Source organism: Macaca fascicularis, chromosome 1, assembly GCF_037993035.2.
Source record: "Macaca fascicularis isolate 582-1 chromosome 1, T2T-MFA8v1.1".
Lineage (NCBI taxonomy): Eukaryota > Metazoa > Chordata > Mammalia > Primates > Cercopithecidae > Macaca > Macaca fascicularis.
In genome coordinates, this window is record NC_088375.1 from 191,518,999 (window position 1) to 191,540,837 (window position 21,839).

General features: G+C 45.4%; 1 protein-coding gene and 1 long non-coding RNA gene across 3 annotated transcripts in view; one reads left to right on the plus strand and one right to left on the minus strand.

Annotated features, from left to right (window-relative positions):
* Positions 1-21,839, plus strand: part of LOC141408220 (uncharacterized) — an 86,193-nt gene that overhangs the window by 15,619 nt on the left and 48,735 nt on the right. The window contains exons 2-3 of the long non-coding RNA XR_012421447.1: positions 1,128-1,173; positions 2,615-2,794. This is a non-coding gene — a long non-coding RNA (uncharacterized lncRNA). The remainder of the gene's footprint in view (positions 1-1,127; positions 1,174-2,614; positions 2,795-21,839) is intronic.
* Positions 1-21,839, minus strand: part of CFAP57 (cilia and flagella associated protein 57) — a 76,124-nt gene that overhangs the window by 951 nt on the left and 53,334 nt on the right. The window contains exons 18-21 of one of the 2 annotated variants that reach the window (XM_015437254.4): positions 21,371-21,487; positions 19,571-19,705; positions 19,347-19,490; positions 10,768-10,900 (exon numbers count right to left, since the gene is read on the minus strand). In XM_015437254.4, coding sequence (XP_015292740.1) covers positions 10,768-10,900; positions 19,347-19,490; positions 19,571-19,705; positions 21,371-21,487 — 529 coding nt within the window. Of the gene's footprint in view, positions 1-10,767; positions 10,901-17,686; positions 18,168-19,346; positions 19,491-19,570; positions 19,706-21,370; positions 21,488-21,839 lie in introns of those variants that run through there. The other variant, XM_074010001.1, reaches the window with a different exon arrangement.

The window sequence follows — 21,839 nt, forward strand, 5'->3', positions numbered from 1 at the left end:
GTTAGTGACCTTGGCCTCCACGCCATGCCAGCACCCACTCCTGTGGCTTCCCCTCCCTTGTCACCTGGATGCCATGCTTTAGGTCTTTCACTCTAGCACTGTTCTCTGTTTTCTGACCACAACTGCTATAACTGCTCTATGCATGTCACTGATCCTGGACTAAACTGAGACCCCCCTCTTCCTGGACAACTCAATTTCTTGCCTACCAAATGGGCTCTTTTTAGATTTACTCCCTTTTCTGGCCAGCTAGACCCCAGTGAGTTTCTTCCTCCATCTTCCCAACAGCGCCCTCAGTGTTCTAGTTGCCTTGTCCTCCTGTCCTATGCGCCCTGCTTGGGATCCACTGGGCTTCCTGGATTTGATGATAGGCATCTTTCATCAATTCTGGAAAAACTCTCGGCTGTGCCTTATTGTAATGTTGCCTCTCCTCATTCTTCCTTTCTCAAACTTCAATTAGACATACATTGCTTTATCCCACTCTCTCCTCTTTGTCTTTTACTATATCTTTATCTCTCTGGGCTGCAATCTGGGCAATTTATTCTTTTAGCTCACAAATTCCCCCTTCAGATGTGTCTAATCTACTGTTCAATCTGTCCATTGAGCTTCTAATTATAATAGTTTTCATTTCTAGAAGTATTATTTGGTTCCTTTTCAAATCTGCCTATGCAATTTTGGAAGACTTTTGCTTTTTTGTCTTATTTTCAAATTCCTTTTTTATTTTTTCAGACATGAAATTTTCTTATTTTAATAATCATACGAGCTGTGGGTCTTTGTTGGTTTTATTCTGTAGTTTGATTTTTTTGTTGATTTTCACTCCTGGTGGTTTATTTTTTCAAGTATTTAGTGACTTTTGATTGTGAGCTCATGTTCCTCAGAATATTATTTATGGGAATTCTTTGAAGCCTGTATTTAAAATGTACTCCTCCAGAGAAAATTTGCATTTGCTTCTGCTTGGGGCCTAAGGACACTACTACTGTGGGGTCCTTTTAAGGTAAATTTTCAGCTAAGATGGCCTTGAGACACAAATTGAATGCAAATTCTAGACTAAAACTTGTCTGAGTAGGGACTTTTGGGTAGAAGTTGTCATGCAGAGACCTTGTCTCAAGTTTTTTCTTTCCTTCATCCAGAGCCAAGATTGACACAAACACTTTCTCACCCATCTTCTTATGCAAGGTAAGTTTTCTCCTCTAGTCAATCTTTAGTTTCCTAATTCATTCTATTTTGCTTTGACTCTTTCTTTTTTTTTCCTTCTTTTTAAAACAGAGATCCTTGTCAGTTTTCCCATATGCATAAGGGGAGAAAAATAAAAACGTGCCTGCAACAGTAAACTGGAAGGAAAGCATGGTTTTCCTAATATTTTATTAATTTATTTATGAAAGTTATATATGCTTGTAGTCAAATAACCCTATAAGGCTTATTACAAATAACAGTATCTTTTGTTCTACATTCCACTCAATTTCTCAATCCTCAGAGGCAACAATTTCAATTATTTTAGCTAATTCTTTTGATATCTACTTCCACACTCTTTGATTAATGTGCTTACATTGCTTCTTTGATTTATCATTTTTAGGCATTATCTATTGACTTCTCTCTTGAAAGACGAGGATTTAGCTTTCCTTCAGCACCCTCCCCTGCCCCTGCATACTTCCCATCCCTTCATCCTCCCAATTTTGAGTAGATCAATAGTTAGAATTTAATTATGATTAATATAACTGCTGGTCACAGTTGAGCCATGTAGTGTACAATGATTCATTTCTCTTTTCCATACAATAATTTCTGTTCCCTAAAGTTAATAATTGCTTTGTGTTTTCATTTGCAAAATTTTATTTTTATTTTTTAAAATTTTATTTATTTATTTATTTATTTAAATTTATTTTTGAGATGGAGTCTTGCTCTGTTGCCCAGGCTGGAGTGCAGTGGCACCATCTCGGCTCACTGCAACCTCCACCTCCCAGGTTCACACCATTCTCCTGCCTCAGCCTTCCGAGTAGCTGGGACTACAGGCGCTTGCCACCATGCCTGGCTAATTTTTTGTATTTTTGGTAGAGACAGGGTTTCATCATGTTAGCCAGGATGGTCTCGATCTCCTGACCTTGTGATCCACCCACTTCGGCCTCCCAAAGTGCTGGGATTACAGCCGGCTTCATTTGCAAAATTTTATATGTCCATATTGCTAATGAAACTGTCTCAATAGTCCCATAGACAGTTGTTTTTGAATAAACATAGAAATTGACCCTTCTGCTATTAAAACCTGAAACCTGTATTTGTTTTATCTGAGTTCCCTCTTCAGGAAAGGACCTTCAGGCTCCTTAAAAAGGGAATGTCAAAGAACTGAAACTCACCAGATCGCTGCACTGGGTGGCCCTTGGCTCCTCCCTAGTTCTTGTTTTCTTACCCATGTTACATTTCTTCCCTGCTATATAAACCCCCAGTTTTAGTCAGTAAGAGATATGGATCTGAGACTCAGCTCCCATCTCCTTGGCTGCAGCACCTGATTAAAGCCTTCTTCCTTGGCAATACTTGTCCTCCCAGTGATTGGCTTTCTATGCTGTGAGCAGCAGGACCTTGACCAAACCCCTGGTGTTTCAGTAATATATTTTGTTTCCTTGATCAGGAACGTCTTGCTTGTGGCAGCTTGGCTGCTGTGGGCTGGGAGTCTCAGAAGCCCTCCTAAGCAGCTGCCCATCTAATTTTGGCTGGAGGTGAGTTTCCATCTCTCTCTGGCCCTGCCATAGCTAGCCCCTGATTGCCTTGGAAGAACTGCCTTTGAAATTTGACATCTGTACCCAGACAGGTGAGTGTCCTTTGTGGGTCCAGATAGCAGGATCTGCTTCTGTCAATTTGGGAAATTTTTAAAGGAATTTCCATTTGTAGGTGGAACAAGCCCAACGGACTGAGAGGGAAGCACCCTGACTGTTTCAATACGGACACTCTTGGGGACTTGTTTGTAATTGTGTGTTGCGTCCCAGCAAGTGAGTGTCTCTCTTGGGTACCAGACAGTGGGATCAACTCCTCTCAATTTGGGAAATTCCTTATGGGATTTCCATTTGCAGGTCGATCAAGCCCAACCAGTAGAGAAAGGAAGCACCCTGACTGTTTCAGTTTGGACACTAGGGGCTTGTTTGTTGCTGCAGCAGTTGGATAATGTTTTGGTGATTGTGTGTGTTTGATATAGTCATGGGAAATCAGAATGTAGCCAACTTGATATTCTTTTGCAATACTGTTTGGCCCCAGTCTTGTTTGGAATCTGGAGTTTGCTATTGAATGGAAAAGTGGGATGGAGTTGCATGTATCCAGGCTTTTGTGCTGCTGTTGTAAGCAGAGTCGGGCCTGGTTAATGTGTAATGTTTTCCTTCGGTGCTGTTTAGTTAGCCCCAGTGTTCTTTGGAGTCTAGGGAAGTTTGACCTTTAAAAATCAAACTGCCATGGAAACTGCTTTACCCAAAATTTCAGTTCACATTCTTCACTGGATTAACTATTGGGGCAAACAACGTATAACTATGTAAAACCAGTGAGCTTGTATTGGCATTTCATGGCTAGAGTTCCAAGGTAAAAGTTACTGGATTTTCGTTTGTGTGTGTGTCTACATGTCCATTTGTATGTGTTTATTTGTATGTATACTTATTGTTACATGTTGTGTCTACCAAGTTGGCTTATAGGTAAAAGAGCACTCATACATTAAGTAAAAATGTCCAAGCAATTTTCAAGTTCACGTGACTTACGTAAATCTTTACTAAACAAACTGGCTTTAAAATTATTTGTAAAATGAAAATAGAAATGTCTTCAGAATTGTCAGCATACATTTTTGTTTGGGTTTTTTATACGTCTCTGCTAGATATTCTGAGGTTTCAGTGTTTGGCATAGAAGGTTATAAAGCTATTAATCTCACCAAAACAAAGTGATCTTGGTTTATATGCCTTCTTTGACAGATAAGACTAATTTAATGTTGTTACGTGAATATTCTGAGTTATTGGCAAAAATACCTATGTATTTAACTTTGAGGCTATTTTGAGCACCTAATGTTCACTGGCTATTAAGAAAATGGTTGGACTGGGTGCAGTAGCTCATGCCTGTAATCCCAGCACTTTGGGAGGCCGAGGCAGGTGGATTGGCTGAGCTCAGGAGTTTGAGACCAGCCTGGGCAACACGGTGAAACTCTGTTTCTACTAAAATACAAAAAAAAAAAAAAAATTAGCTGGGTGTGGTGGCTTGTGCCTGTAGTCCCAGCTACTCAGGAGGCTGAGGCAGGAGAATTGCTTGTACCTGGGAGGCAGAGGTTATAGTGAGCCAAGATTGTGTCACTGCACTCCAGCCTGGGAAACAAAGCAAGACTCTGTCTCAAAAAAAAAAAAAAAGGACATGGTTAACAAAGAAATAACTAACTTTGTATGATTGTGTCTAATACCTGTTTTCAGAAGTAATCTACATAAACTGTTAAAAATGAAGAAACCGGGCCAGGCGCAGTGGCTCAAGCCTGTAATCCTAGCACTTTGGGAGGCCAAGACGGGCGGATCACGAGGTCAGGAGATCGAGACCATCCTGGCTAACACGGTGAAACCCTGTCTCTACTAAAAAATACAAAAAACTAGCTGGGCGAGGTGGTGGGCGTCTGTAGTCCTAGCTACTCGGGAGGCTGAGGCAGGAGAATGGCATGAACCCGGGAGGCAGAGCTTGCAGTGAGCTGAGATCCAGCCACTGCACTCCAGTCTGGGTGACAGAGCGAGACTGTCTCAAAAAACAAAACAAACAAACAAACAAAAAAAACGAAGAAACCGAATACATGTCAATGGGATAAATGTTTTAGGTAAACTTTTTGTGTAATTTAAAATCTTAAAATTATTTTTGATGCTCATTGGCTATCTGGGTCATTTCCAATTAAGAAAGGGTTATGGGCTGGGTGTGGTGGCTCAGACTGTAATCCCAGCACTTTGGGAGGCTGAGGCAGGCGGATCACGAGGTCAGGAGATGGAGGCCATCCTGGCTAACATGTTGAAACCTCATCTCTACTAAAAATACAAGAAAAAAACAAAATAAGCCAGGCATGGTGGCAGGCGCCTGTAGTCCCAGCTATCTGGGAGGCTGAGCCAGGAGAATGGTGTGAACCCAGGAGGTGGAGCTTGCAGTGAGCCAAGATCCCGCCACTGCACTCCAGTCTGGGCGATAGAGTGAGATTCCATCTCAAAAAAAAAAAAAAAAAAGAAAACTTTTTTGTGAAACAAGGTAGGGGAGAGAGATGTGAAGAAAGTTATGGATATGAAGATATATTTTTTGGTAAGGAAGGTTATAAAGAGAAGATAATATATTTGTATGAGAAAGAATTTTGTATGATGAATTTTTTGTCCTGGAGCAAAACGACTGTTTTTTTTTTTTTTTTTTTGAGACGGAGTCTCGCTCTGTCACCCAGGCTGGAGTGCAGCGGGGCAATCTCGGCTCACTGCAAGCTCTGCCTCCCGGGTTCATGCCATTCTCCTGCCTCAGCCTCCCAAGTAGCTGGGACTACAGGTGCCTGCCACCACACCTGGCTAATTTTTTGTACTTTTAGTAGAGACAGGGTTTCACCATATTAGCGAGGATGTTCTCGATCTCCTGACCTCATATCCGCCCACCTTGGCCTCCCAAAGTGCTGGAATTACAGGCATGAGCTACTGCGCCCAGCCAAATGACTGGTTCTTTAAAGAAAAATGAAGAAGAAGAAAATCTGGGACTGGATGGAAAGCTCAGGCATGTCACGCATGGTCTGTGTAAGTCACATGTAGTTTTTTTTGTTTCTTTGCACATACAGAGAAATTAAAAAGTTTAGATAATAAAATATTATTTAAAACCTTATAGAGAATTGGAGAAATTTGGATAATTAACATTTTTATAATTAAAATTCTTAGTCTTGATGAAGGTAAAATAAGAAATATTTTAAAGACATGCATTGGCAGTTTGGCAATTCTTTTTTTTTTTTGAGATGGAGTCTAGCTCTGGCACCCAGGCTGGAGTGCAGTGTCGTGATCTCTGCTCACTGCAAGCTCCGCCTCCCGGGCTCACACCATTCTCCTGCCTCAGCTTCCCAAGTAGCTGGGACTACAGGTGCCTGCTGCCACACCCAGCTAATTTTTTTGTATTTTTTTTTTTTTTAAATAGAGACAGGGTTTCACCATGTTAGCCAGGATGGTCTTGATCTCCTGACCTCGTGATCCACCTGCCTCGGCCTCCCAAAGTGCTGGGATTACAGGCATGAGCCACTGTGCCTGGCTGGCAATTCTTTTTTAATACAGTGAAGCATGAAGCCAGCTTTAGTGTGAAGCCAAATCTCACATACATGCTTGTATCGCTTCACACTGTGTTTGCTGTTTTGCATGAATAATGCTGGCACTGGAGTACTTACTAGTAGGTCATGTGCCTAGAGTGAATTTCTTGATTGCACAGGATGTATGGTGATATTGGTGGACTTAAGGATATTGAATTGTGTATGAGGAATAAAATATTCATCATGTGGTTTTTTGGGCTCTGGGTAAATGGTAGTCTCCAGGGTAGACTGAGTGGGGAAAATGGTGGCATTGGTTTCCTGTTTGTTTTGCTTCTAATTTTTATTTGTTTGCTGTTTGTTCTCCTTTGTGTTTTGCTTGTGTATGCATATATATAAAATCATCCATGTTCTTTAGTTTCTAGTGGAAGGCTTTTATAAGTTTTGAACAGAAATAGTACATTATATATTGTTGTTTGGAGAGGTGGATGAAAGTGGAACTGTTTTTGAGTGGTGTTTGTTTCTAGTGTGAGTCACTTGAATCAATAGTTTGTGTTGGTTTTAGATCTTTTCCTTTAATGAAGAAGAACTGTGATATGGGTACAAAGTTTTAATGTTCAGGAAATATTGGCCTTGTCCTTAAGGAAATTATATTGATTAGAATTTATCTCAAACTAATTTAAAGTGACATTCACTTGGATTAAGTAGTAATAAAAAAAAGGTGAGACTTTCTAGTAATTTTTAATCTCAAGCTGTTTATCACTGATGGGCCTTCATGTGTGTACTCAAAAACAAAACATGTTCAGGTTTCTAATACAATTAAGCATGATGCCAGACTTAGTATGGAGTCAAATCTCACACACATGCCTGCATTGCTTACATTGCTGCAAATCTCACAAACAACTTATCTATTTTTTATTTTGTTGCCCGTGCTTTTTGTGTCATTCACCAAATAAATATTGCCAAATCCAATGTTACAAAGCTTTTCCTCTATGCTTTCTTCTAAGAGTTTTATAGTTTTAGCTCTTCTGTTTAGATCTTTGATTCATTTTGACTTAACTGTTGTATATGGTGTAAGGTAAGGATCTACCTTAATTCTTTTGTATGTGTATATCCAGTTTTTCCAACACTACTTCTTGAGAAGACTGTCCTTTCCCCACTAAATGATCTTGGTACCCTTGTTGACAATCACTTGACCATATATTTGAGGGTTTATATCTGGCCTCTACATTCTATTCCATTGGTCTGTATGTCTGTTTTTATGCCAGTATCACACTGTTTTGATTGCTATAGCTTTGTTGTAGGTTGTGAAATCAGAAAGTATGAGACCTCCAACCTTGTTCTTCTTTTTCAAGATTGTTTTGGCTATTCAGGGTACGTTGAGATTCCATATGAATTTTAGAATGGATTTTTCTGTTTCTGCAAAAATGTCATTGAGGTTTTTATGGGGACTGCAATGAATCTTCAGATCACTTTGGGTAGTACTGACATCTTAACAACAAGTCTTCCAATCCACCACTTACTGGTATTTAATTTCTTTCAGCAATGTTTTGTAATTTTCAGTCTTTTGCCTCTTCAGTTAAATTGATTCCCAAGTATTTTATTCTTTTTGATGCAATTGTAATGCAATTGTTTTCTTAATTTCCTTTTTGGATAGTACACTGTTAGTATATAAAAATTGCAACTTTTTTGTGTGCCTTGATTTTGTATCCTATAATTGTGATTTTTGATCCTTTGTATAAAAATTTTCCTTAACTCCTTTGGAAGTCTGGAGGATTTTTTTCCTTATACTCTGGTGTTCTGAAATTTCAAGATGATGGACTTGATGTGGGTCTGTTTTTAGCCACTGTGTTGGATAGTAGGTGGATCTAACAGCTTCTTAAACAGATTTTTTTCTGTTTTCAGCCCTACCTTCACTTCCACCTCCAGAGATATCTGCTCCTGATCATTGCTGAGCCTTTTGAGGGTTTTGTGGCATACATTAGATTTCTTCTAGGTTCACCACTCTGGCTTCTGGGTGGGGGTATATTGATGAAACACAAGTGACAGGAGTTGATATTTGTTGAAGTTGGGGACTGGGGTCACAGGAATTCATTAGACTTCTCTCTCAATTTTTGTATATGTCTGGAAATCTCCATGATAGTAATATGAAGAATCTGGCTATATCACATGGCATCCCGAGGAGGTCTCAACTGAATATTTTGTTAGGATACTTGGACATATTTAAAACTTTTTTTTTTTTTTTTTTTTGAGACAGGGTCTTGCTCTGTCACCGGGACTGGAATGCAGTGGTGTGATCATGGCTCACAGCAGCCTTGAACCTCTGAGGCTCAGGTGATCAATTTTACTCTAAAATCCTCACACCTCAGCCTCCCAAGTAGCTGGAACTGCAGGCATGTGCCATCATGCCTGGCTAATTTTTGTATTTTTTGTAGAGATGTAGTTTCACCATGTTGCCCAGGCTAGTCTTGAACTTCTGGGCACAAGCGTTCTGCTCACCTTGGCCTCCCAAAGTGCTGGGATTACAGGTGTGAGCCACGGCACCTGGCCTGAAACATTTTTTTTTTTTTTTGAGACGGAGTCTTGCTCTGTGCCCCAGGCTGGAGTGCAGTGGCGCGATCTCGGCTCACTGCAAGCTCCGCCTCCCGGGTTCACGCCATTCTCCTGCCTCAGCCTCCCGAGTAGCTGGGACTACAGGCGCCCGCCACCTCGCCCGGCTAGTTTTTTTTTTTTTTGTATTTTTAGTAGAGACGGGGTTTCACCGTGTTAGCCAGGATGGTCTCGATCTCCTGACCTCGTGATCCGCCCGTCTCGGCCTCCCAAAGTGCTGGGATTACAGGCTTAAGCCACCGCGCCCGGCCCTGAAACATTTTTTAAGAGAAGTTTTGCAATTGTTCACATCTGTGCTTTATTTTCAAGAGAAGAGAAGATGGTTTCACCTCTGAGAAGTCAAGTATGTCAGTTTTCTTTTGTTTTTTTGTTTCTTGTTTTTTATTTTGAGACGGAGTCTCACTCTGTCACCCAGGCTGGAGTGCAATGGCACAATCTCGGCTCACTGCAACCTCCGCTTCCCAGGTTCAAGCAATTCTCCTGCCTCAGCCTCCCGAGTAGCTGGGACTACAGGCCTGCGCCACCATGCCCAGCTAATTTTTGTATTTTTAGTAGAGACGGGGTTTCACCATGCTGGCCAGGATGGTCTCGATCTCTTGACCTTGTGATCCGCCTGCCTCAGCCTCCCAAAGTGCTGGGATTACAGATGTGAGCCACCGCACCCGGCCGCAAGTATTTCAGTCTTTATGACACATGCTGTGCTCTCACATCAACTCCGTAGGCCTGGTATTGCCACTTCAGGTACTACTCAGGGTTTACACTTGTCTCAACTTCAACCCTAGCCAAAAGTGCACAAAACGACAAAATTAAATACATATATAAGATTTTACATATATGTATTTAATTTTGTTATTAAATATATATAGTTATATAGTTGAAGACCGAAAAGAAGTTGCAAAAGTAGTACAAGGTTCCTGTGTGCCTTTCAGCCACCTTTCCACATCATAATCCTATGTGATCATGGTACAAGAAACAACTGACACTTCAGAGACCCAATCCATAGCTAGGGGATGTTTCAGTTCAAGCCTCTAATCTTTATTCCTGAATGCAAACCACCGGAAAACAAAAACTTGAACCGTGTTGGCTTAGTTTGCCATAGAGATGCCTTAATCTCTTGGTTTTATTGATTGTCCAGATAAGGAATGGATACTTAAAAAATGCTTCTTTGGGGCCTGAAAGCGGCATGTGTAATTAAAGGCTGTTCATTGTTACTCATTCTTTTCCTAAGGATCCATGTGCTAAGTTTCTCAGAGAATTTATTGCCAGGGAAACGTTTGTTTCTCCAGAAAAAAGCTCCCTTTTGCCATACAATAAGAATAATATAAACGATCATATTTCTTTGTTTCTCTTTTTGCCTTGGCCGTCAGAAATTCAGAGGAACTTTAGGATATAATTGCAGTAACTGACTCATTTAATATTTATGTAATTATTTCCCCTCTTCCTTTAAATAGCTTCTCATCTTGCTTTTTGTCTTCATTTTAATTGTACAGGTTCACAATCCCTTATTCACTATTCTAAAATGCAAGAAGATCTAAAAACGGAGTGCCTTTTTAAATTCAGGAAGCTTAGTGTGAATATTCATATGTCACTACAGAAATACTAAAGTGTTTGATTTCAGGGCATTGCCCCAGACCCCTCTGGGAATGTTACATAAAGTATTCACTTTCCAAAATCTGAAAGAGTCTGTATTCTGAACTGTAGCTAACCTCACGGATGTCAGCCAGGGGACTGTGGACCTGTGTGTGTCTGAGTGTGGGAAGGCCCTCACGGATTCCTCGGAGAGCAGGCATGTGCCCCGGACAGGATCCCAGACGGCTATGTGGAGATGTGACCTGATACAGAAGGAAGCCAAAGGGAGACCTGCCTGCGGCTGCATGAATCCCTTCGTCCCAATGCCCATCTCCCCTGGCCACTGGTGACATTACCTGTCTCTGAAACTTCTTGTGGTCGGACTTTCTTGGTCAGTTTCAGAGCTGCTTCGAGGTCATAAACTTGGGACCGAGTGAACTTCAGCTCCCTGCGGAGCTCATTAATTTCCTTGATCAGAGAGACATTTTCCTGCAGAAAAAGGGGGAAGATTGAGGGAGTGTGGACAGATGCATGGTCAGTGGGCACATGGCACGCCCTCCTGGGCTGAGTGTATGGGGAATGGGCAGGGTTAGGCCTGGATCCAGAACTCTGGATCCAGAACTCTGGATCCTCTACTGGGGCCTGAGCCTTTATTCCAGCCTATTGCTCAGCCTCTTAAGGAACCAGCTAACTTACCTTCAGGTGGACTCAGCACCATTCCCCCATCCACTTGTTGTTGCAACGTCAACAGCAACAACAACGCTTTTCCACGCACTTTTTATAGGAGTTTAAATGCATCGTAACAACCCTATGGCTGGGTTGTTATTACAATCACAATTTTACAGAAGAGAAAACTGAGGCACAGAGAGGTATATGACTTGCTCAATTACATAGCTAGCAATCGGTAGAGTCAGGATTCTAACCCCAACAGTCTGGCTCCAGAGTTCGTAAGCACTGTGCTGTACTTCATTCATTTTTCATTCATTTGCTGAACCCATATTTATAGGCTATCTGGGAAGTGCATAAAATGCAAACAGAAATAGGACATGGTCTGCCCTCAGCAGCATGCTATTTAGTGAGTAAAACAGAAAAGTACATGGATAATTAACGTTTGCTGCATCCATTGGAAGCTCACTTCTCTGATTTGTGTTTGACAAATATCCATCCATCCATCCATTCATCCATGCAACTATCTACCTAATAAATGTTTATAGAGTACCCATAATTTAATCATGCAATATTATAGAGATACTATGCTAATCCTAGAGTATAGAGAGTAAATCTTAGCTTCTGCTCTTGAGGAGTTTACAGTTTAGTGGGGGGCGTGGGTACAGTTTAGCATGGTGGCCACCTTGCTGTGATGGAGGAGTGGGCCTAGAGGAAAGATGCTTACTTCTGCCTGAATGACTAGGGTGGATTCCTAGGAATTGACTCCCAGGCTGAGGCTTGAAGGAGTCACCAAGGAGACGGTAAAGGTGTCCCAGACAACTAGAACAGCAGGAGCAAAGGCACAGAATATGACACAGCTGATGGGGGTGGGGGAGACCTGCAGCAGTCCTGCATCACTGCAATGCAGAGTGAAAGGAGGGGAGTCGACAGGAGTGAGAACGAAGCTTGCTGGGGGCAAGGTGGTGCAGCCTCTGCACCCTGGGACCAAACAGTCTCTTCTCTCCTCTTTTCCCACACCTCAAATCTCTGCCTTCCATTTCACACCCAGCACAAGTACCCCAAGGAGGAGCCCCATCCCCAAGGGCCCAAAGAGACTGGCCACTTTGCTCTTAGATCCCACAGCCACAGTGGCTTGTCTACAGCAGTGCCTCATGTATGACCATACAAATACATCACCTGACCACCTTGTTAGCTGCCACTCTGACTCATAGGTCTGGGATGGGCCCTGAAATCCTGCATTGGACTTCCAAGAGATGCTGCTGCTGGTCTGCAGGCCAGACCACACTTTCAGTTGCAAAGCACCTGAGGGTCCGCACACCAGAAAAGGCAGTTGCAGGCCAAATCTACGTAAAATGGACCTGTGCCAGGAACAAACTGTGCTTCTACTTGGGACATTATCTCACGAGTGGGGGCTACGGAGTCAGAGCCCAGTGAACAGGACGGTCTTGAGCACTGTTCTCCCTGAGCTGTGACAAACAGTCCTCTGCTGTGGGGAGGTACCTGTGGAGCCCAGGAGGGAGCGGGGGTCGGGCTAGAGACACCGCAACAGATTCTTTTCCTCCAGAAATGCTTCATCTAAAGCACAGACCTACACCTTTAGACTTCCAGTATATTACTTAATTTCAGTATTCCTTACAATATAGTTTGGATGTTTGTCTCCTCGAAATCTCCTGTTGAAAATTGATCTCCAGTGTTGGAGGTGGGGCCTAGAGGGAGGTCTTTGGGTCATGGGAGCAGATTCCTCATGAAGGGCTTGGTGCCATCCTCGTGGTAATGAGTGAGTGCTTGTTCTATTCGTTCCTGCAAGAACTAGTTGTTTTAAAAGAACCTGGTCCCAGCTGGGTGTGGTGGCTTACACCTGTAATCCCAGCACTTTGGGAGGCTCAGACAGGCAGATCACGAGGTCAGGAGATCGAGACCATCTTGGCTAACACAGTGAAATCCCGTCTCTGCTAAAAATACAAACAATTAGCTGGGCATGGTGGCGGGTGCCTGTAGTTCCAGCTACTCGGGAGGCTGAGGCAGGAGAATGGCATGAACCCAGGAGGCGGAGCTTGCAGTGAGCCAAGATGGTGCCACTGTGCTCCAGCCTGGGTGACAGAGTGAGACTCCATCACAAAAAAAAAACAAAAAACAAAAATAAAACCTGGCCCCTTCTCCTCTCCTGCTCCCTCTTTTGCCATGTGACATGCTTGCTCCTCCTCTGCCTTCCATCATGAGTAAAAGCTTCCTGAGGTCTTGACCAGAGGCAATGCTGGCGCCATGCTTCCTGTACAGCCCTCAGAACTGTGAGCCAAATAAATCTCTTTTCTTTATAAATTACCCAGCCTCAGGTATTCCTTTATAGTCATGAAATTCTCTCTCTCAGATGAAATGCCTAGTCCTCATTGTCAACCCTTCATTCTTGATGCTAGGATCTGTACTTGTGTTTCTGAGTCAGATGTTTTCTCCATTGAATGCTTTACCCTTTTAACCAACCCAGGCCTTGGTGACTGTGGTGTGATGGGTCCCCCACCAGGTTACTTAAGGGTGTATGCTCACTGTCTGAACCCTCAAGGCCAGGCAGTTAGTCAAGGCCATGGTGTCCAGCTGAGGCGCAGGTGTCCCTGAGAATCCAAACATCCTAGAAGATACCTGAAAACCTACCAAGGAAAACAGTCCCATGGCACATACACTGAGGTGAAGAGCCAGAAAATTAGCTTAAAAGCAGCTTCGAGATGGGAGGCAATGCAGGTCTCTAGAGCGGTCCTGCGGCTGCCCAGGAGTGCCCCGCATGGAACACCTAAATAAACTCATCCACTCGCCAAGCTGGACTTGTCATTCTTTGGTCTCCCCAGTTTGGGAGGGAGGGTGGGGAACATTACAGTTCCAGATTTTCTCATAACAGTGATAGGTTTCCCACATTTCCTTTCCAGATGCTGCTGGTAAAACTCTGCTAGATCCTCCCATGGACTTTCTCCTTGATAGACTTGCTATCATGACATGATCAATTCAATACATATTTATTGGGTTATGGACCTTGGACCCTGCCTTGCATGTTAGAGGTGCTCAATAAATATGTGTGAAATGGATGAGAAAATGAATAACTAATGCAGTGGATACCAAACTGAGTAAGATGAGATTCTTACTAATAAGGAAGTTACAAACCAAGGGATAAGGGAGAGGTGAGAGATCAGAACAGAAGGGAGGGTCTTAGAGCCACAGGGGCAAGCTTGCTCGCTCCAGGTCTCTCTCCATTTCTCCTTTCAGTAGGCTTTGCTAAGCTTCACTTCTCCTGATCCTCATTAAATAACTCATTAATAATCATCAGAATAAGCACTAGAAACTGAAAGCGCAATTCGAGTTCTCTCACAGTTTGCATCTTTAGTTGCTTCCTCTTTTTGGTCATCTCCTTCCATTCTGTCACTGAGTCCTATTGCTTTTGTGTCTGATCTGATTCTGATGTTCACCCTTCCTGCTGGTTTGTCACCAGCTCTTAGCGCTCTCCCCTGTTCTGCTGTAAAGCGCCCCGCCCCGCAAGTGGAGCCCTGTCCTGGTTTCTCCCCACCCCCTCCACCCTCTACAGCCCTGTCACTGTGATTGGGATTTCTGGCTCCTGGTACCTGTTGGTGTGAATGCCAGTTTCTGACCCCCCTGCCAACCTCTGACATCTTCATGATGCTCCCTCACCTAAATGGGTCTCCAGGGCTTGATCCTTGTTGGAGTATGATTGAGGCCCACCACTCAGTGCAGCCTGACTCTCTTGTTTTGTTCATTCATTCATTCATTCATTCATTCATTCATTCATTCATTCACTTATTCATTTAAATAAGTAAGAACCAGTTCCTGAAAGCTTACACTGGTCACTGTGCCAGATGTGGGAGGTCCCGCTTGGCTCCAGTGCAGAGCTGCCATGAGAGGCTGAAGCAGGGGCCCAACCCAGTGTGAGGAGGGCTCCCGGGGAGACAGAGGAGAAGAGTGTTCCAGGCCCAGAGCCAGGAGGTTGGAAAGGAGAACCTAAGGCAGGAAGAGCTTGATGATAACAATAATAAGAGTAACCACGATTGCAAGGGTTGATTGGATCACTGCAATGTATCAAACAGCGTGCATACAGTCCCTCAGTTCCTCCTTACACCAACCTTGTGAGGAAACTGAGGCCGTACCTCAGTGGTAGAGCTGGGGTCTGAACCCTGTCATGCCTCCATCCAGAGTGCCCTGTTCCTCCATGACTACTGCTTTCCAGGCTCTGCTGTCCCCCCTCACATTTCTGTCACCTCCATTCCAATACCTCACATAGTATCATGGCCAAGGACACTCCCAATATATATAAGTTGGGCTACCTGCAAAATGTTTTCTGGGATGGCCTGTGTTCTGAGGGGTCCTGAGGTCACATTGAGGTCAACTGTTTATGCTTTGGATGGCTTTGTGAATTAAAAATGTGAATGCAATGGGTTTGCTGAGCCTTCTCTTCCTGATCGCTCCCTGGTCAGTTTGACCTCCAAATCCCCTCCAATCCTCCAGACCCCCACCCAGGTCTACATAGCTGCAGAGGAAACCTGACCTGGGGTCCACCAAGGTGCCAAGTCTTGGGGGATGTGAAACTGTTTATGTAAAAAGCTTTCTAAGCAAAGGGGCTCTGCCAAGCTGTCCAGGACTGCCTTTGGCCTTTGGAACTGACTGATGACCCCGGCAGGTCTTTCCAGACCTCCGATTTGAGCAGAGAAGAGAAGGGAATGCCTACAGCGCCCCCTAATGGCATGGCCTGAGTCGATGCCTTTAGAATATGGCAATACCTCACAGCCCGGAAAAAGCAGGCAACAGATTTATTCCATGGACTTGGAATCCTTGCATCAGTGACATCTTTCTGGAACCCACAGTTAGTGGGCTCACCATCTGCCTAACTGCACAAATGAGCCATCCTGGAATCCTCCGTTCTTTCAGCCTTCCTCCCATGTCTAACCTGACATTTCTATTTGTCATTTCTACTCCGAAATGCCTTTTGACACCACAACTTTCCCCTTTCCAAGTCCTTCTCATCTACCCTTAACATGACAGTCACTTGCTAACGGGTTTTTCTGCCACCTGCCTCTTTCCCCACCAGTCTTCCCACCTTGCCAATGGAGTGTTTTGTCTTTTCAAAACAAAGACACCCCTACCTAAGAAACCTTGGGTGGAGCCTGTTTACAGGACAAACTGTACTTTTTGGCATGGCATGGAGGCCCTTTTCAACATGACCCTCAGCCACCAACCATTTCAGTGGGTTCTTCTCCACTTGGACGCTCTTCTTTTGGACTCCTGGGTCTCCAAGCACCTCACAGGCCTCATTCTTCTCTGCTTTTTCTCAGGTTGTTCCCACAGCCTGGAAGGCTCTTCCCTGACTTGTCCATGATCAACCTCTACTCACCCTTCAAGGCCCAGCTCAAATGCCCCTTGCCCCAGAAACCTTCCACAAGTCCTGAAGGCATCACTGAACCCCTTTTCCAGGATGAGCCCACAGCACTGCATACAATGAGTTGAGCAGTAATTATTTTTATCTGGTCCAGGTTCCCAGTGATGAACTCCTTGAGAGTAGGAACACTATCACATTCATCTTGGAATCCTCTGTGACTGACACAGAGCTTGCTGTACAGGAAGCCCTCAAAAAATGTGTACTGAATGAATAAAATGCGTGTCCTAGATGTTTGTATCTCATAGCAACTCTTATTTTCATATCTGCCAGTGTGCTAAGGAATGGAGTGGGGAGGCTGAGCTCCTGTCTGAATATGCAAATGAGACAGTGACCTCATTTTCTGTTATTTTCTAATGAGTTACTCTTAGATGCCATGTTTGCCGCGGCCTTCCTCAGCCTTTTTGGATTGAAGTGCCAGGGCCATGGCAACCTGAAGATGAGGTTCAGCTAGCTCCTGACCAGCATACACCAAGGCCACCAACTGAGGGTCTGGAATCAGTTGTGCCATCCACCCTCCATCCCCTGCCACCTGCAGTCCACAGGCACCAGTGGCCCATCCTGTGATGGACTTCTAGGCTTTCCCACTGGATTTCTACCTTGGTTCTTGGATAGGTCCTCTGCTTGGATGACGAGGATGGAAATTGCTGTTTTTTTCTTTCTTTTTTTTTTTTTTTTTTGAGACGGAGTCTTGCTCTGTTACCCAGGCTGGAGCACAGTGGCATGATCTTGGCTCACTGCAAGCTCCGCCTCCCGGGTTCACGCCATTCTCCTGCCTCAGCCTCCCGAGTAGCTGGGACTACGGATGCCCGCCACCACACCCGGCTAATTTTTTGTATTTTTAGTAGAGACAGGGTTTCACCGTGTTAGCCAGGATGGTCTCGATCTTCTGACTTCGTGATCTGCCTGCCTCGGCCTCCCAGAGTGCTAGGATTACAGGCGTGAGCCACTGTACCCAGCTGGAAATTGCTTTTTTTTGAGCACTTATTCTGTACCAGGCCAGTGCCTGGTGCCTCATATGGTTATCCCATTCGATCTTGCAGGAACTCCCCCAGCCCTCAGGTTGCTGTTTTCTTCCTTGTTTTACAGATAGGGAGGGTGGCTCCTTGAGTTAAGGAATTTACCCAAGGTCTCCTGGCAGAAGAGTGGCGGAGCAGGGTAAACCAGGGTCGGCACAGTGGTTTTGAAAACTTTTTTTTTTTTTTAATCTTCCAAGCTTTTTGCCAACAAAAAGAGCCCCACTGTTATCAACAAGCAGTCTCTTTCTGGTTGAAGGGGTGCGGACCCGGAGACCTGCACCCCCTGCCACACACCCCTGCCCCGGGCCCCTTCTTACTTCCTGCAGTTGCTGGAGTTACTTATTTGGATCCATGGGACTCCCCAACATGCAGGTTACAATGCTCCTGGAGAAAATGTTCTTCCAGGGACTTCACTCTGCTAGCCATCAGGGAGGCCCCGCTTGGGTCTCCTCTGCTTTCCACCCCACCCTGGCCCAGCACCCTCCAGGGCATGGGGAAGCAGAAGAGGACAGGATGCCGGCCCCAGCAGCCTCATGCTGATGCTCACACCCTCTGGCTAGCCTGTGGTCTTCCTTCTCCTACACCGATGTTTGCTTTGGCTGCTTGGCATGGAGAGAGGGACCCAGTTCCTCAGGCCTGTGCTCTGGTGATAGGGCACAGAGGGTGCTGGGTGATGTCAGCAGCTGACAATGCCTCCTGCTGTCACCCTGGTTCCCCTTCCCTGCTTGCTGCACTCCAGAGCCCCAGGTAGTGGTTCAGTGTACGGCTGCTGGTGTCTGAGGGCTCCACCAACTGGAGGCACTTCTATCTCTGGGCCTCTGACAGCTTTCATGGCCACGGAGTAGGGCAATGGGTAGATGGACTGGGCTGCTTTTCAGTGGGGACTGGTCGTAAGATGGCATGAGACCAGCCATGCCTGGATCTGGCCTGAATCACAGTGTGCTCTGCCCAGCTGTGTATGAACTGGCCAAGCTGGGAACTGGTTTGTTTCAATCTAATTGCAACCTGTTCTCATTCCAGTATTTTAATTATGGCATTAAAGAAATGTGAACATAAAAAGGTACGTGCTTTATAAATGTGATTCTGATGTTCCCTTTTGATACTAATTCACATTAATTGCCTCAGACGATACTGATACCCAAACAGAAATCTGGCAGAAGAATCCCGACTGGCATTCCTGATAACGTGCCTGTGTGGAGGCGGCAGTAATGGGGTCAGGCTCTCTGAACAGCCTATGAAGGATCCGGGGAGGTGGGTGTGAGGCGCTTATTAAACCAGAGTGAGGCCAGCTCTGGGAGGGTGTGGATAACTCAGGACACAAGAGATAAGGGTAGGGACCTGAGGCACCAGAAAAATCAGATGAGGCGTGGCCACGAGATATGGGTAGCAGAATAAAAAGGAGCAAGACAAAGTCAGGTGAAATGGGAGTTGGGAACAGAAGAGAGAAGGGAGAGGCTCAGGAGAGCTAAGATGATGTGGATGAAGGTCTAGAGGGCCCAGGGGCTGATGAGAGGAGTGGGGCAGGACATAGGTGTGCTCTGGATAAAGATGGGGTAGAAAAGAAGAACAGGGTGCCTGGGGAAGGGAGGTGGGCACTGGTGGGGTGGGGGGCAGGGTGCAGCATGGAAGTGCCTAGAAAACCTCCTAGGTGAGCTCTCAGCCACAGTCACAGCCAAGATGAGCTCAGAGGAGAGGAGCCCAAATAAGACTTTAGGGGGAGCTACTGGGCCCCCAGACACCTGGGTTGCTCTGAAGACAGGTGGTCTCAGAGGGACCCTTGATGGCTTGGCCTCCCCAGGGGCCGAGGGGAGTGTGCAGGTACCTGCATGATGCGGACGTAGTCTGTGCGGTGCAGCTCGCCCTCCTTGACCACCTTCTTCTTGAGAGTGGCCAGGTTCCTCTCCAGATGCTCCCGCTGCCGGGCGTACTCCTGCTGCAGGTCTGTGTTCAGCCCTGCGATCTCCACCTGACGGGGCCCAGGAGGTTCTCAGTGAGGGAGACGAGACCCTGGAGGGCAGGGCTGGCAGGAGGGGAGGCTGAACTTACCATGTCTGCTCGCTGCACGTACTTCTCAAAGAGACCTCGAATCTTCTCCTTCAGCAGCCGCGGCTCCTGAATATAGGCTACGCAGTTGTGGAGGTCTGTTTTGAACCTTTTGACGAGCGCTTCCAAGTCTCGCTCCTGCAATCAGAGACATTTCCTTCTGGCACTGTAGGGTGCTCTCCAGGTGGAGGGGCGGGGGCTGCAGGCAGAGGTTAATGGCACAGCAAGGGAAAAGAGACGCCTCATCTGGGACTCACAGCTGACCACCAGGGGCCACACTGGGCACAGAGACTTAGATGGGCACAGAGCCAACAGGTGGAGGCACAAAAAGTCTTGTGCACCTGCCCTCGGCTGGGCACCTGGCCTGAGCAGCCTATATGGGGCTTCATCCTTAAGAGGCCACACAGATGGGCTTCTTTATTGGCTCTGATTTCCTTCAGGACCACAGGCCTTAAAAGATGAAAGGAAGCTCATGTGGTTACCCATATCCCTTTAGAGCCAACACAGATGGCATCATTTCTCTCCTGCAGATTCCTGGCCGGGGCTTCCACGTCCCCCGTATTAGCTCATCCAGTGCTTACCCTTCCCGATAGTCAGGAGCGCCGATGTAAGGGGTCAGGTTGGTTTATCTACACACTTGGGCTAGCGTCCCCTCTTCATCGTGCTTTTCCCTGTCTTCCCCAGCCCTGACCTGGAGAGAGTCTCTCCTTTCTCTTGCTGCCATCCATGGCCCTTTCTACATGTTCCACCGTTTTCCACCTCTCAATGTAACTATTATGCACATGCCACAAATTCCTGATCATCGTCTTCAGCTTGGAAAGAGCAGGATCTGTATCAGTTCACATTTATGGCTCTGCAGCTGCTAGTGTTACCTAGTGCAGAGTTAATTAATGCTTACTGCAGAGAATGGAAAGTTCCAATCTTTTTTTTTTTTTTTTTAGACGGAGTCTCGCTCTGTCACCCAGGCTGGAGTGTAGTAGTGCAATCTTGGCTCACTGCAACCTCTGCCTCCCAGGTTCAAGCAATTCTCCCGCCTCAGTCTCCCAGTTAGCTAGGACTACAGGCACGTGCCACCATGCCTGGCTAATTTTTGTATTTTTAGTAGAGACGGGGTTTCACTATGTTGGCCAGGCTGGTCTTGAACTCTTGATCTTGTGATCCGCCTACCTCGGCCTCCCAAAGTGCTAGGATTATAGGCATGAACCACTGTGCCCGGACGGAAAGTTCCAATCTTATTCAACAAATGTTAAGGAGTGGCCTGTGCTAGGGAAGAGGGCACAACCGTGTCCAGGCCCATGTCCAGAAAACCTGGATTCCATTACTAGCTCTGTGTGTACTACCTAGCTGTGGGTGCTGGGTGAAGTTTCTTAATCTCCCAATTTTGGGGGCCTAATTTTTCTTATTTGTAACACAGAGAAATGGGAATCGATGATCTTTGAAGTTCCCCTGGCCTCTGCAATTTTTTGGTTGTCAAAGCCTTAAACCAGTGGCAACAAAATTGCCTCTCTGAGCATGTACTTTCCTCCGCCAAAGAAGCCAAATGCTACAAATATTCCTGCCACGCTGACTTGCCACCTCCTTGATCACTTACCCAAAGTGATTTTATAGTCTCAGATGAGTTCAGTGATGTAAATCTACATGGGCCTGAAAGCAGGCAGGGCTGGGAGCAAGTAAAGAATGTGAGTTAAAATGGGAAACATGTCCTCGCAGTGGGCTGGCTCTGTCTCTTGGAAGCCAGCTGCCCATTGCAGATAGGTGCCAGATCCTGAATCCAAGAACTGCCAGACTCTGAAACCCTCACACCTTCTGTCTCTCTCTGCGCATCTCCTGATCGGTGGCTCTCAGTTTCTGCCACAATTCTGTGATGTTCAGCTCCAGTTGAGTGTTCTGCTTATGGAAATTCTCCAGTTCGGCTTCCATCTGTAGAGAACAAGGGAAACGAGTCAAGAAGAAGAAAGTGAGATAATGAAAACTGTATTTGAGAATCGTAGTCTTTCAGTGGGGACGCCGCCCCTGATACCCGGGCATTTCTTTTCTCATCCCCTTCTGTGTCCTCTGGATCAAAACCTTTCTCTACTTGCTTTCCTAACAGCTCCCCGCCCCTGGACTGATATGCTAAACCAGCATCACGTGTTTCCACGGCCAGGCTGGGACGTTTTCCCTCTGAGTCACTTTCCCTTTCCTTCAACCATGCTGATTGTTTTATTTTCTTGAATTCTTTATACAGTGGTGCCACCCAAATACTAGAACCTCAACTCTAACCTGAGGCAGG